This window comes from Miscanthus floridulus, chromosome 16 (genome assembly GCF_019320115.1).
Source record: "Miscanthus floridulus cultivar M001 chromosome 16, ASM1932011v1, whole genome shotgun sequence".
In the NCBI taxonomy this organism is placed as follows: domain Eukaryota; kingdom Viridiplantae; phylum Streptophyta; class Magnoliopsida; order Poales; family Poaceae; genus Miscanthus; species Miscanthus floridulus.
This window is the reverse complement of record NC_089595.1, coordinates 12,673,036-12,688,778: the sequence shown is the minus strand read 5'-3', so window position 1 is coordinate 12,688,778 and position 15,743 is coordinate 12,673,036. Positions and strand designations below refer to the sequence as shown.

The 15,743-nt window shown below is 43.4% G+C and overlaps 1 protein-coding gene and 1 pseudogene across 1 annotated transcript; both read left to right on the top strand.

Annotated features, from left to right (window-relative positions):
* The first annotated feature begins 202 nt into the window (after positions 1 to 202).
* LOC136514427 (receptor-like protein EIX2) lies at positions 203 to 2,526 on the top strand. The gene has a single exon (XM_066508389.1). The coding sequence runs from the start codon at positions 203 to 205 to the stop codon at positions 2,405 to 2,407; it is 2,205 nt and encodes a 734-aa protein (XP_066364486.1). The 3' UTR covers positions 2,408 to 2,526.
* A 50-nt stretch (positions 2,527 to 2,576) lies between these two features.
* The window catches only part of LOC136510289 (LRR receptor-like serine/threonine-protein kinase RGI1), a 120,655-nt pseudogene continuing 107,488 nt past the window's right edge, over positions 2,577 to 15,743 (top strand).

Below are 15,743 nucleotides of genomic sequence, written 5' to 3'. Positions count from 1 at the left end.
CGATCGATTGCTACTCTAGGATGAATATTATTCTGACTGGTAAAAAGTTGACACTGACATATTGAACGATAACTGTGATTATTGCAAGCAAAAGAAAATGTCCAATCCAGTAACGGACACCCATATATACATTGCTAATTTGCTATTGCTACTGGAGTATATATTTATCATCCAGCACTGCAAACGGAGTCAGAACAACACAATGGCTGCAACGCCGCGATCCTCCTTCCATGGAGCTGCAGCAGCTATGTTCCTCATACTCTTTTCCCTCCTTGCATCACTAGCACCAACAACCGTCGCCAGTTCTCGGTCTGTCTCCAGTGGAGGGACGCTCAACGGCAGCTGCATCGCTGCCGAGAGGGATGCGCTGCTCTCCTTCAAAGCCGGCATCACCAGCGATCCCAGCAGGCAGCTGAGGTCGTGGCGAGGCCAAGACTGCTGCCGGTGGTACGGCGTCAGCTGCAGCGCCAGGACAGGCCATGTCTTGAAGCTCGACCTCCACAATGATTTCTTTGAAGAAGATTATGGTTCTTTTGGTGATGATCATGTTGCTCCTTGGCTGCACGGGCAGATAAGCTCATCTCTTCTTTCTCTGCGCCATCTCAAGCATCTAGATCTTAGTGGAAATCTTCTTGGGGAGAACATGCCCATACCGATGTTTATGGGTTGTCTGAATAGTTTGACGTATCTAGACCTCTCTAACATGAATTTTATCGGTCGAGTACCTCCTCAGCTAGGCAACCTCACCAAATTGGTATACCTCGACATTAGCAATTTCTTATTTGCACTTTCAAATTCATATTTATCTTCATCGGATGTTTCATGGTTAGCAAGCCTTCACACACTAGAGCATCTTGATATGAGCGGTGTGAACCTTAGCACAGCGGTGGACTGGGTTCGTGCGATCAGCACGCTTCCAAATTTGAGAGTACTGCATCTCCAGTATTGTGGACTCAATAGCTCCATCGCTTCACTTCAGCACCACAACCTTACTGCTCTCGAGGAACTTGACCTGTCACGTAACCCTTTCAATAGTCCCACCATTGCACCCAACTGGTACTGGGATGTAACTACTCTCAAGAGTCTAAGAATATCCGACTGTGGATTCTCAGGCCCCTTTCCTGATGAGTTGGGAAACTTGACCATGTTAGACACTCTTGACATGGGATGGAATAACATCGAGGGGATGATACCATCAACATTGAAGAATCTGTGCAGTTTAGAGGTAGTATACCTCGCCAGTAACAACATTGGTGGGGATATTACTGATCTCATAGAGAGGCTACCAAACTGTTCCTGGAGTAGTTTGCAAGAGCTATATCTGTTTGAGGCCAACATCACTGGCACGACATTAAAATCTGTGCTCAACCTCACTGCCTTAAGCTTACTTTTCATCCAAGACAACCACTTGAGTGGTTCTGTGCCTGTGGAGATTGGATCGTTGAAAAATTTGGTTGAATTGCACATTGGCAACAACAGCTTCAGGGGTGTGATATCAGAACATCACTTCTCTGGTTTGAAAAATTTGAAGTCCATTGACTTGTCTCTTACTTATATTCAAGTCATGATCGACTCGGATTGGAAACCTCCATTCGACTTGGATAGGGCATTTTTATCATCTTGTTATTTGGGAAACCAGGTTCCTAATTGGCTTCAGTGTCAAAAGAGCGTTTCATACCTTGAGATTTCTGACACAGGTCTAAATGGTAGGATCCCAGATTGGTTTTGGACTACATTTTCTAATGCCTATCACTTGGACCTCTCCTCTAACCAATTTAGGGGTGAGTTACCACCTAGTTTGGAGTTCATGTCGGTAGAAGAACTTTTTCTCCAGTCAAATCATTTAACTGGTTCAATACCACAATTATTACCAAGAAACCTTGTGTTATTTGACATCTCCAAAAATGATTTCAATGGAGAATTGCCATCACATTTTGAAGCTCCATATTTACAGGTTGCAGTTCTCTTTTCCAATCGTCTTACTGGGACCATTCCATATACAATTTGTCAATGGCCTCAATTACGGGTCTTAGATCTTTCGAACAACCTGCTTTCAGGAGAACTGCCTATTTGTGGTAGAGAACAGCTAAAACAGCAAAATCCATCTAATAACAACTCTTCAAGGGTAAACTATGCAAATTCTTATAGTTTGGAACTCCGCATTCTCTTTCTAAACAACAACAACCTCTTAGGTGGATTTCCTTTATTCTTGAAACAATGTCAAAATCTTACTTTCCTCGATCTATCTGGAAACAGATTTAGTGGAGTCTTACCTGCATGGATAAGTGAGGACATGCCTAGATTGGTGGTGTTACAGTTAAGATCTAATAATTTTTCAGGTCATATTCCAGTTGGAATAACGAGGCTTTATTCTCTTCATATTCTTGATCTAGCAAACAATGCCTAGATTGGTGGTGTTACAGTTAAGATCTAATAATTTTTCAGGTCATATTCCAGTTGGAATAACGAGGCTTTATTCTCTTCATATTCTTGATCTAGCAAACAACAGTTTTTCTGGGGTCATACCACAATCACTTGTGAACTTAAAAGCACTTACTACCACTGCTGTGGGGTTTTCAAATCTAATAAATAATCCTTTTTCGGAGGCTCGTCAGGATGGGGCTGAATTTAATCGATATGCTAATGATAGTTTATCCTTGGTAACGAAAGGGCAAGTGCTTGGCTACACAAAGAATGTTATTTTTTTATGAGCATCGATATGTCCTGCAACGGACTATCTGGGCAAATCCCAGAAGAAATAGCTTCACTTCTTGGACTGGTAAATCTGAATTTATCATTTAACTTCTTGACCGGAAATATCCCAGATAAGATTGGCAACCTACAATCATTGGAGTCTCTTGACTTATCCAACAACAAACTTTCTGGTGAAATTCCTTGGCGGTTATCAAATTTGACTTCACTGAGCTTTCTGAATTTGTCATACAATAATCTATCAGGCAGAATTCCCTCAGGATATCAACTAGACGTTCTCAAGGCAGATGATCCTGCTTCAATGTACATTGGCAATCCAGGTCTCTGTGGGCATCCACTTCCAAAAGTATGTCCTGGAGATCAACCAACACAGGAAGATCATAGTAGCTGGCATGAAATTGATAAGACTCCAATGGATTTTCATCTAGGTTTAACCGTGGGATTCATAGTAGTCCTTTGGACAATATTCTGTAGCCTTTTGTTTAAGAAGGATTGGAGGTACACCTATTTCAGCCTACTCGACAGACTATTTGACGAGGTGTGGATCTTTTCCGTAGTCACTTGGCAACAATGGTTCAGGCGCCAGGTACAATCTGAGCAAGAACTCTAGAAAAGTATATGAGAAAGTAATAACGCACTCAGTTTAAACGGAAGCTTCTCATCATGTAATCAATCATGTAAATCAGCTTGACAAACATCCGAGACTGATTGATAGTCATGGATAGTAAATATCATTTTGTATGCATTAGCATATTGTATATTAGGCTAATTGTAACAATCAATCTCGGATTGAGTCTTGCCTTTGTATTGCCACGTCAAGGGCTATTCTTGACTCTATAAATAAACCTACGCGGCCTCCGCAAGGAGGTGAGAACGCTTACGTATTTTCACTTAGTACATGTAATTGTGGAGGGTTTGATTCTAAGTAGTGAATTGTATTAATAAAAAATATGAAAATAATGTAAAATACTCTATAAGTGTGTGTGATATTGTTGTACTGTAATGTAAGATGTTATTAGTTGTATTATTGCAAGGGCGATGAACTTCAAGGTTTGCATCGAGCTGCTTGTGATATGCAGTAAGATTATTCATCGGTTGTATTTCAAAAACTTATTGTCCTCTTAATGAAAGAGGTCACAAAAAGATTATTGATTGTTTCGTCTGCGAGATCATATCCCTGATGGAGCAGCACAAACCAATCCTCCAAGGTCGATGTCGTCATCGACATTGGAAACCCCTTCCTCAACCGCATCATTGACGGCTTCCTCAAGATCGGCGTGGTTGGCGTTTTCAAGGTGGCCGCCGAGGAGAGAGACCTTCCGGTGTCTCCATAGAGGTGAATTGAATCCGCCCCTCTTCTGTCTCTGCTTCCTTACACCTCCTGTCCTCCTCTTATTTGCCATTGCTCTTCTTCAGATTCAGTCATGTTGATTGAACTCACCTTTGTCAATATTCTTTCATGTATTAGACGCATTAACATTAAGCCGTTGATAAAACTAGAAGTCTCTGCTCCATAGTCCAGGATCCTTTTTAGATGCAAAAGTTTTGATTTTGCACCATGCATGGCACAGCGGGAGATTGATGGTATGTTTCCCCAAAATATGACCATGCGAAATGGAAAATGGGCTGCACTGTGCGCCTCTGCAAGTGAATGCAGACAGCAAAGAAGGGTGCAGACATAACCTCGTTGCTACAATTTTGTATATCCTGCATTTACCATTCACTCGTAACTGAATCTTTGCACATTTGTGTAGCCTGTATTCTTATTTGAGCGATGGAAGATGAGAAATATATTTTGATTTTCTTAATTAAGGTTCAATGGAGATACCCTAGTTTTCTAAACTGTTGGCCCTTGGAAGCACGAGATGGATCTCAGATTCAGATTGGATCTAGGAAAGCCAGAGGGCAGCTTGGCCTTGGCCGCTTGATGGAATTGGAAATGCAATAGCTTGTCTTACAAGATGGTCTGCCGCTGCTTTTATAAAGCTGCATGCTACTCTTCTCCTTAACTGCTCTAGTATATGCTGAGCATATTCGTAACACATGGCTTGGAAGCTAGCCAAGTAAAAGTAAAGTGCAGAAAGTAAGATACAAGTGCAGGGCACTGGGCTTATCAATCATTCTCCCCCTAAGCCTTGTGCTGAACACAGGAAGTGATCTGCTGTAGCCCAATCCTCTCCCTCATCTCTTGGAACTTGGACTTTCCCAGTGACTTGGTGAGGATATCAGCCAGTTGATCAGTGGTGGCAATGTGGCAGGCCTTGATGCTCCAATCCTCCAAGCAATCCCTGATGAAGTGGTACTTGATGCGAATATGCTTGCTTCTTTCATGGAAGACAGGATTCTTGGCTAGAGCTAGAGCTAGAGCAGACTTGTTGTCCACCTTCAGCTCAACCACATCCACATTCCTACCAAGGAGCTCTGCCAGCATCCTTGACAGCCATAGTGTCTGAGTTGCTGCAGTGGTGGTGGCAATGTACTCTGCTTCACAGCTCGAGAGGGCCACCACCTTCTGCTTGAGGGACTGCCAGCTGACCAAGCAACCACCGAGGAAGAACATGGTCCTGGTTGTGCTCTTACTGGTGTCCACGTCGCCGGCGACATCACTGTCGCAGTAGCCGACGAAGCGCGCCGTGTCGAGGGCCCTACCGTAGTGAAGACCGTAGTCGAGGGTGCTCGCCACATAGCGAAGAATGCGCTTGACGGCCTGCATATGCTCCATTGTTGGTCGCTCCATGAACCGGCTCACATACCCGACAGCGAACGCAAGGTTCGGTCGAGTATAGACCAGGTAGCACAAGCTCCTGACCAGCCACCGGTAGTGTGTTGGATCGACCTCCTTCGTCGTGCTGTCCCGACTGAGCTTGAGCCACTCCTCCATCAGGGTATGGGCCGGATTGCAGCCCATCATGCCGCTGAGCTTGAGGATGCTCTTGGCATAGTGGGTTTGGCAGAAGGCGATGCCGCTGGCGTCCTAGCACACTTTAACGCTGAGGTAGAAGCAGCGCTCATGTTGAACGTCTTCTTCATCTGCGCCTTGAACGCCTCCACCTTGGCTTCATCAGCGCCGGTGATGATGAGGTTGTCGATGTAGACGCCGACCAGCAGGACATTGCATCCACTGCTCTACCAGTACACTGTCGCCACATGCGTGTTCTACTAGAAGCCCATCTTGTTGAGCGTGGCATCAAGCTTTGTGTTCCAGGCTCACGGGGCCTGCCGCAGGCCATAGAGGGCCTTGCGCAGGCGGTACACCTTGCCTTCTTCTCCAGTGATGGCAAAGCCCAGTGGCTGGCGCACATACACCTCGTCCTTGAGGTCGCCGTTGAGGACGGCAGACTTGATGTCCATGTGGTGGACCTTCCACCCCTCCTGAGCCACCAGCGCGAGGACTCGTACCAACTCCATGCGTGCCACAGGGGCGAAGGCGTCATCGTAGTCGATCCCCTCTTGCTGGATGAAGCCGCGCACCACCAGCCGCGCCTTGTGCTTGATCACCATGCCCTGCTCATCCTTCTTGAGATTGAACACCCATTTGAGGGTGATGGGACGGTGGCCGTCAGGCAGTGGCACCAACTCCCAGGTGCGGTTCTGCTCGATGGACTTGAGATCCTGCTCCATTTCCGCCCGCCACGCTGGATCACCCTGCGCTTCAGCATAAGTGGTTGGCTCACTGGCATGCGTCAGATGAAGCTGGGCGAAGAGCTATTCTGCCTGCTCTGAGGCAGACTGGTCGCCGAGGATGTTTGCCATCATGTGGTACCACAAAGGCTCATCGTCATAGTAGGCATCTAGGCAGTCTTCATCGTCCTCCAACGGGGTCGTGAACTCGATCTCAGACAGCCGACTAGTAGGCGAGGCAGGAGATGCTGCGGTCGGAGGCGAAGATGGTGTGGTCGGATCAACTTCTGGTGGAGTTCCTGCTATTGACGGTCGTTAACCCTCAATTTTTACCCATCAATATAACATATAAAACTGCATAAACATGGTCACCAACATAGGTCTAGGGGTTTAAACTAACTATTTCCACAAGTGTTGGAGAATTTATGACTGCAGGAGGATTTAAGCAGAAAACAGCTCCTAGGACCACCGTCATACACTCCAAACAAGCCAACTGACGTAAACGAACGATTCGATTTGTGAAACCTCAAGAAGTCAACTCAATACAAAGTCAAGGACCCACCGTTGTAGAGTGGGGGCCACCTGTTAGTAGGACAGGCCGGCCAGCCCTACCTGTAGGATGGTCGGCCTGCTAGCCCCACGTGTCAGCCCCTCCTTCCTACGTCGGTTTGCCACCACCTCTGAGATCTAATCTCCACCATTGCCCAAGGTCGGTTTGTAACAAGGGTCCAGATTTGACGTTGCCATGGATTCATGGGCCCACAGGACCCCTGGTGCCCCCTATAAAAGGAGCCCTCTACCCCCTCTAGGAGGCCATCTCATTCGAGAGCAATCTCATTCAGATCAACATACACTAGGAGGATTAGGGCTTGACTCTCCAATGTAATAGATTAGTATCTTGAGAAGTTAGGGTCGAGAGGACTCATGTCTAGATTCCAAATTCAGTCTCCGAGGCTTGGTAAGCCATTGTATCTACACTTTCATATCTTATGAGACTTCAATGTTTACATGCTATATTCTTATCTATATGATTATGCTTACATTGGTTATACACTTAGAAATAGTCAAAGTTATCTTTGTGTTTATGCATAGGATCGCATAGCGCTTAGTTAGTGATCGATCATGCTAAGTAGCAGACTATGTGTAAGCGTGGTGCTTATACATAGTAGTGCTTGTGGATGCACCCTACATTCTAGATCGGTGGTAGATAGCGGGGGTGACAGCCTCATTGAGTCCTTTGTAGTCCACCTCCCATCTGTAGGCCAAGTAGGACTTGGTTGCGACGGAAATAGCATACTATGTTTGTGCTTTTCCTTAGTAATGTCCCTTATGCATAAATATGGAGTTAATCTTTTGCTATAACTAAGGACATATGTTGTAAGAATATCATAGGAATCTATCTCACCCATTATACTCTCTAGTTATCAAGTCTATATAATTCATGATATATCCCCTGAGTGTCACTATGCATAATTCCTATCATCGCATTTATCCCTGCTCTAGCTATGCTGGTAATATGATTAGTAGATACATGATGGTGAATTATCAACTTCTTTAACCATTGTTTCCCTATGGTAAAATGTACCTAGAATACTCCCGGTAAAATACTGCAATGGTATTCTATGGGCTTGCAGAAATCTTCATATTCTATTTGCACTTAATAAATACAAACAAACATTTTTAGCGCCGTTGCCGGGGATGGAATCTATTCTCCATTTCTGGTAGCGACGTTAAGAAATGTCAACAAGCATTTTTGGCGCCATTGCTGGGGAAACAACTGGCGTAAAGATTTTGATATTGACCTTGATATCTACTAATCTAATTTACCACTAACTTTAGTTGGATTACCCATGTTCTGTTGAATTGTGGAATAGATAGGATAGCAGATGCCGTTTCAACTTTTTGACAAATTTCCACAAGAAGAAGAAGAAACATTGAAGAACCCAGGGTGCCTGAACGTTCATGATCCATCAACATTAGAACCATGTCACCTCATATGTTTGTACACACATATATATTATTCTAACCATGTGTAGATTGAAGAAAAGGTTGCCGTCAGAAGAATTCAACTCTCATCCCATATGACGAACATAGACGCTGCACTACTCACAAATTCCATCTCAAATTGTGAGTCATGGTAAGTATGATCAAGAAAGGTGATATAGTCTTGCTCATGGACTTAAAACTTGATGAGTAGTTATCTTTTAAATTTTTTGCATCCCATTGCATGTTTACTTTGAATAGTTCATACACCTACTCCATTTAGTTTAAGTTTTCTCACATAAAATCCACTTCATGGTTAGTTCCTGCATATTCATGCTACTTGCATCTTTATAAAAAAAGAAGAAACGAGAAAATATAAATATTCCTCACCATAATCATGCTCTTTCATCTCTATTTGAGTAAATCTCTGTAATGCTTTCATGCTACCTTTGTTTGCTATAGTATGCTTAGGTTTTGAGGTATCTTCATACACCTTTTAAATTAAGTATGGTGCTTAGTTTAAAATGTTTTCCTGAATTAAATTAGACATGGTGTCTAGTTTGATTTTTGAATCAAGAGGTGTGCTGAGTTTACTTCCAAAGACTTTTAAATTAAGCATGGTGCTTAGATTAAAATGCTTTTCTAAATCAAATTAGACATGGTGTCTAGGTTGATTTTTGAACCAAAAGAGTGCTTTAGTAGATACTAGCTATTGTTGGACTAACCCCTGTAGAAAATTCTCAAATTCAATCTGGGTAAGTCAAGAGATGAACTCACATCAGAGATGAATCAAGGCATATGATGAACTCCAATAACTTTGCGCAAAGAAGACATAGCTCATTCTTCATGGATGAAAGGATCGTAAGTATCAAAATTCATTCACTTCATCTTTTGATGCAAGTTACTTTTGCCTTGAACCATGCTAGAATGCAGCAAACAAATAAAATTTGTTATAAAAATATGATAAGAACAATCTATGCTAAAGTAACCTTAAAACTATCTTTTCATTAGTATAGATGAAGATCACACAAATTATGGACAACAACCCGTATTCCAAATTTGTTGTATTCCCTCGGGTATGTGTCCATTAACATTTCGCAAGGAAGAATGAATCTACGCTATGCCTGTTCATGGTTTGGTATGAACCTACAAACCCCAAACCAAACCACCACTTCAGTGATGAAACAAAGAAGGAGATGAGTGCCATAAAACAAGATCTACAATAAAAAGCACTCACTCATAGGAAGTGGACAAAAAAAGCGACAGGACATGAGCAACGTTGAAGACAACCTAGCATTGAGCTTTCCCAATACTCAAGCTAGGATGCTGATGAGAAGCAAGGTGCAACTCACCTCGTATTAGCTAATCTGATGCCTGCATCCATCATCTTTGAAGACACCAATCGGCAGCAAGGACCAGGATGACAAGATGCCACTACATCATGGCATACATCCTCATATCAACAAACATAATCAATCAATGGTGGTCTATCGACAGTGTCTCGTAAGGCCATGAACAACCATGGTTGCAAGACAACATCCTTAAGTCATAGAAGATGAAGCACTCACACAAATACCAATGAGGTTCCTCCCTCAACCATCAAGATGACTGGCGTATTGCTAAAAAAGAAAGAAAAGAATAACTCTCCACCATACCACTAAAAGATGATCGAGGAACTCAAGTTTGCATCTCCAATGAACACCAACTCATCAACCAAGAATCAACGAAAATCAAGAAAGGTTGACGAGAAAAGAACATGCAACTGTCTGTATCATCATCTCCTAGATCAAATGGTACAAAGAAAAGCTAATTGCAAGGAGAGGTCCTTCTCAATGGACCTAAAACCATGAGCCCTCGCTGATAGTGTCGAGTGACATAAAACAAGCCTAGGGGAGGAAGGTCGATTCAGATGATCTGACAATGCTCTTCCTCCTCTCAAGCTCCCGTTACTCTAGCATGCTGGAATGAGATAATGAGTGGAGCAAGAGGCCCGGACACAATTTTAAAAAAATGGCATGATGAGAAAGGAGGGTAATGTAGGAGACAAGATGCTCATGAGTAGCTCAAAATGCAAAACTAGCTAAGCAAGGAAAGCTTCAAGAAGAAGGAAAGACCACAACAAGTCATCTACCCTTCATCGTATGGTGTCATCATGCTCCAATGATAAAGGTAACATCTTAAGGTAAGTGGTCATTATTTAAAAAAAAGAGCTTCCCTTTGATCTTGGTATTCATATAAATAAAGAAACGAATATGTTTGAGTTACAACTTTGCTTGATTGAACCTGACTAACTCAACATGATTTGTTCTTTAAAGTTTGTTCATAGCACCTCCTTCTTGATTTCATAGTCTCAACCAAATGAGCTAAAATGTTGCATAACTTATCTTTGGAAGATGATAGTCGTAATCATGTAAAGCTTGTTACATTATGTAAAGATAGACAATCTTTCCATAGGTTAAGCAATTCCACTCTTTTCGACAAATATATTCAAATACCCATTAAAAAATGTGAGCACATGAAGGTTCACTCTTAATGAAAAAAATATGAGTACCTGAAGACTCATGCTTAGTTAAAAAGGTTGTAACTTCCTCATGAAAATCATGGTCTTTGAGAAGATAGCTTTTTGGTATTCTTGGTCACTAACCTTTCAGGTAAAAGATTAAAAAGAACAACAGCAAGCAGGAAATCCCCAACACTATCATGGTAGTGGCAGGTTTTCCTAGCAAGACCAAGAAGCAACCTCAGGCTCAAAACCATCGAAGAAAAAACAGCTGCCATGCAAGGTACTTTGCATAATCACACACAATGGCAGGCAACCATGGGACACGAGATGGCCAATCTCCAACAGCACCAACAACGCCAACACATGGAGACTCTGCTCCAACACTTCAACATCTGGCCACCTCACTAAGCAACCACGCCAACAACCAGCTTGGGGGAGAGGTGCCCCATTCATCTAGCTAAGTATTTCTTTTCTTTTCTTTTTCTTTGTTTTACTTTTCGTTTCCTTTTTATATATATTAAAAAAAATGCAAAACTAAAACAAAATAAAAGAGTGTGTATTTTCTTTTTAAGAGTTGAACAAATAGATGAGAGGAACTCTGAATAATCTCTAAAATTGAAAATGATAAATAGTTGCTCTATTGTAATTCTTTTCAAGTACCTAGTTTTTAGCCTTGAATTCTCCTGAGTTTTGGATAAAACTATTTTGATATAAAGATTTACTCTGAAACTAAAACTCATGGGTAGCATATGCTTGATCTAAGTCTAGGTAATTGACGGATATGATATGAGAAGGTCTGAGCTGTTGTTTATCTTGTTCCAAGTAACACTAGAAATATAGGGATTTACCTTTTGAAAAACATAAAAATGCTACATGATGAGTTCCTGTATGCCAAAGCTTGAATTCCTACCATAGCCATATATGTTATTTAGGCTAGAAAAACTTCCACATATATGCTACTTGTTATTGCATTGAGTTTTGTCAAGCTTTGTTGACCCTTATGAGAGACAAGTCATGCTCTTAAAATCAAGATCACGTACACACCACCCACATATGCACTACTCCTACACTGGGGGTAGGCGCAACAACATGCCATTCTATTTAGATCCACCCAAAAATGTTTTACTCCAACACTGGGGGTAAATAAAAAAACATACTTTATAGGTTTTCCATCCACCAAATAATTGTTCTATTGTTCTTGTTGCTATCTCTCAAAAGTTTTATTGCAAAAAGAGACTTGGGCTATGCAAAAGTATTGAAAAAATAGACACAAAGATGTCTAAGATTTTGAAAACAATGGGTACTTAGATGCCCACCTGAAAGAAAAAAAAGGAAGAAAGAAAAAGAGAAAGAATAAAGATGGCCCAAGCTCTTGCAAAAATATTTTCAAGTTCTAAAAGAGAGATATGTTTTCAAGGAACAAAGTAGAATTAGGCTTTCACCACCTCCATCACACATATATCCATTCCATATATATCCACACACATGCACATCTTGATTTGATTGTATGACTCATTTCTCTTTGGATCCATTGTTTGACTTTATAATATATGCTTTGCAAGTATGTATGCGCTGTCTCCACACCTATGAGCTCCACATAAGCCTTAGTTGCAGAAAGAGAAAAGGCACAAAATTTTATGCCTTGGTGAGGATCCATAAATACAACATAAATTGAGAGACTTGAGAGTGTCATACAATGGAATCTCTGAGTTTTATTTTGAAAACTTATAAAAAACTCCAAAACAATGGTGGAACAAAGAACTTGAGACATAGTGCTTGACTTGATCGTTCTGTCTTTCAATTGCTCAAGACCCAAGTGAAGGCTAACAAGCCCCATGGTTGAAGGTAATATGGGTAAGTTTGAAAGTCAGAATAGTTTATTCTAATCTAGAGGAGAATTTTTGTTTGAATGCATGTGTACTTTTGAGGAGTGAAAACATTGATGCAACTACTGATCCATTGTTGAGTTTAGCTTTGCTCAGAGACGAGCAAATGTTAAGCTTGGGGGAACTTGTTGATGGTCATTATCCCTCAATTTTTACCCATCAATATAACATATAAAACTGCATAAACATGGTCACCAACATAAGTCTAGGGGTTTAAACTAACTATTTCCACAAGTGTTGGCGAATTTATGACTGTAGGAGGATTTAAGCAGAAAACAGCTCCTGGGACCACCGTCATACACTCCAAACAAGCCAACCGACGTAAACGAATGATTCGATTCGTGAAACCTCAAGAAGTCAACTCAATACGAAGTCAAGGACCCGCCGCTATAGAGTGGGGGCCACCTATCACTAGGACAAGCCGGTCGGCCCTACCTATAGGACGGTCGGCCTACTGGCCCCACGTGTTGGCCGTCCTTCCTACGTCGGTTTGCCACCACCTCTGAGATCCAATCTCCGCCATTTCCCAAGGTCGGTTCGTAACAAGGGTCGAGATTTGACGTTGCCACGGATTCATGGGCCCATAGGACCCCTGGTGCCCCCTATAAAAGGAGCCCTCTACCCCCTCTAGGAGGCCATCTCATTCGAGAGCAATCTCATTCAGATCAACATACACTAGGAGGATTAGGGCTTGACTCTCCAATGTAATAGATTAGTATCTTGAGAAATTAGGGTCGAGAGGACTCATGTCTAGATTCTGGATTCAGTCTCCGAGGCTTGGTAAGCCATTGTATCTACACTTTCATATCTTATGAGACTTCAATGTTTACATGCTATATTCTTATCTATATGATTATGCTTACATTGGTTATACACTTAGAAGTAGTCAAAGTTATCTTTGTGTTTTTGCATAGGATCGTAGAGCGCTTAGTTAGTGATCGATCATGCTAAGTAGCAGACTATGCGTAAGCGTGGTGCTTATACATAGTAGTGCCTGTGGATGCACCTTACATTCCAGATCGGTGGTAGATCGTGGGGGTGACAGCCTCGTTGAGTCCTTTGTAGTCCACCTCCCATCTGTAGGCCAAGTAGGACCCGATTGTGACGGAAATAGCATACTATGTTTGTGCTTTTCCTTAGTAATGTCCCTTATGCATAAATATGGAGTTAATCTTTTGCTATAACTAAGGACATATGTAGTAGGAATATAGGAATCTATCTCACCCGTTATACTCTCTAGTTATCAAGTCTATATAATTCATGATATATCCCCTGAGTGTCACTTGCAAAGTTCCTATCATCACATTTATCCCTGCTCTAGCTATGCTAGTAATTTGATTAGTATATACATGATGGCGAATTATCAACTTTTTAATCATTGTTTCCCTATGGTAAAATATACCTAGAATACTCTCGGTAAAATGCTGCAATGGTATTCTGTACACTTACAGAAATCTTCATATTCTATTTGCACTTAATAAATACCAACACCTACGGCCACCAACCGATTTCCAGTGGTCAGAGTGGGTGCTGGTGTGGTCCGCTGCGGTGCTGAAGTGGTCGGCTAAGTTGTTGACGTGGTCCGCTGTGGTGCTGGAGTGGTCGGCTGGGTTGCCGACGAAGTTCCGACCGCCGTCGACTAGTTTCCGAGCTCCCCTAGATTGAGTGACGGTGAGCGCAGTGCAGCTAGTGATGTGGTTAGCGCTGGTGAAGGTGATCCAGTCGCCGATGGAGATGCATCCTATGCTCCCACAGCTCCTCTAGCCCACATGTACTCGATGGTGAAGTCACATAGAGCTGCCACCAATCCATCATCAGCCATCTTGTCCCACGCCCATCCTCGGCCCTCGTCAAACACGACATCGTGAGCCACTCGGACACGTCGTGTCACCGGATCGAACACACAGTATGCTTTAGCCCCCTCTGCGTAGCCGATGTAGACCCCCGGTGAACTCTGATCGTCGAGCTTTCCAACATGGTTGAGCTCCTTGATGAATGCTAGGTAGCCAAACACCCATAGGTTGCCGACCGCCAGCTTGCACCCGTTCTAGGCCTCATACGGTGTCTTGCCATCAAGCGCCTTGGTCGGTGAGCGGTTGAGCAGATGCACGGTGGCCATCACTGCCTTCCCCTAGTAGATCGCTGGCATCCCTCTCTGCTTGAGGAGGGCACGGGTGGCAGCCACCACCGTCTGGTTGCGGCGCTCGATGATGCCGTTCTACTGTGGGGTGTATGGCGTGGAGTAATGGCGCTGGATCCCTTCATTGGCACAGTACGCCGTGAACTCAGCCGCCGAGAACTCCCTGCCATTGTCCATGCGCAGCACCCAGAGCCTGCGGCCACATTCCTTCTCGATAGTTGCTTGGTGGCGCTTAATGACATCTGCTGCTACCACCTTGGTGTCGAGCAAGACCGCCAACATGTAGCGAGACACATCATCAACAAGGAGGAGGAAGTAGCACCATCCTCCAGGTGTAGCCAGTGTCATGGGGCCGCAGAGGTCACCATGTACGAGCTCTAGCTTCTCCTTGGCGCAAAAGCTCACCTAGCGGGGAAAGGGGAGATGTCGCTGCTTAGTGAGGACACAGGTGTCGCAGAACTGCTCCATATGGTCGACATGTGGCATGCCCCACACCATCTCCTTGTTGCCGAGCAGCTTCAGGGCCTCGAAGTTGAGGTGCCCGAAGCACTCGTGCCGCCACCAGGCGTCATCATCGCGGCGGTCTACAAGGTACATGGGTTGTGCCACCTGCACATGGGGAACATATAGGTGATTTGTGCCTCTGTTCACCTTGGCAAGAAGTCGGTGATGGCGATCCTAGATACGTAGTATCCCGTGTTCGATCTCCACGTGTGAGTCATTCTCATCTAGCTGTCCCAAGCTGATGATGGAGTTCCTCAGCGCGGGAATGTAGTAGACATCGGTGAGCAGCCGATGCTCGCTAGTCTTGGTGGTGAAGATGAAAGAGCCGACACCCTTGATCTCCATGGTCGAGGCTTCACCGAACTTGATAGAGCCTCGCACGCCGGAGTCTAGG

What these genes read in the sequence shown, in the direction of transcription:
- LOC136514427 (XM_066508389.1), top strand. Translation starts at nt 203, where the DNA reads ATGGCTGCAACGCCGCGATCCTCCTTCCATGGAGCTGCAGCAGCTATG.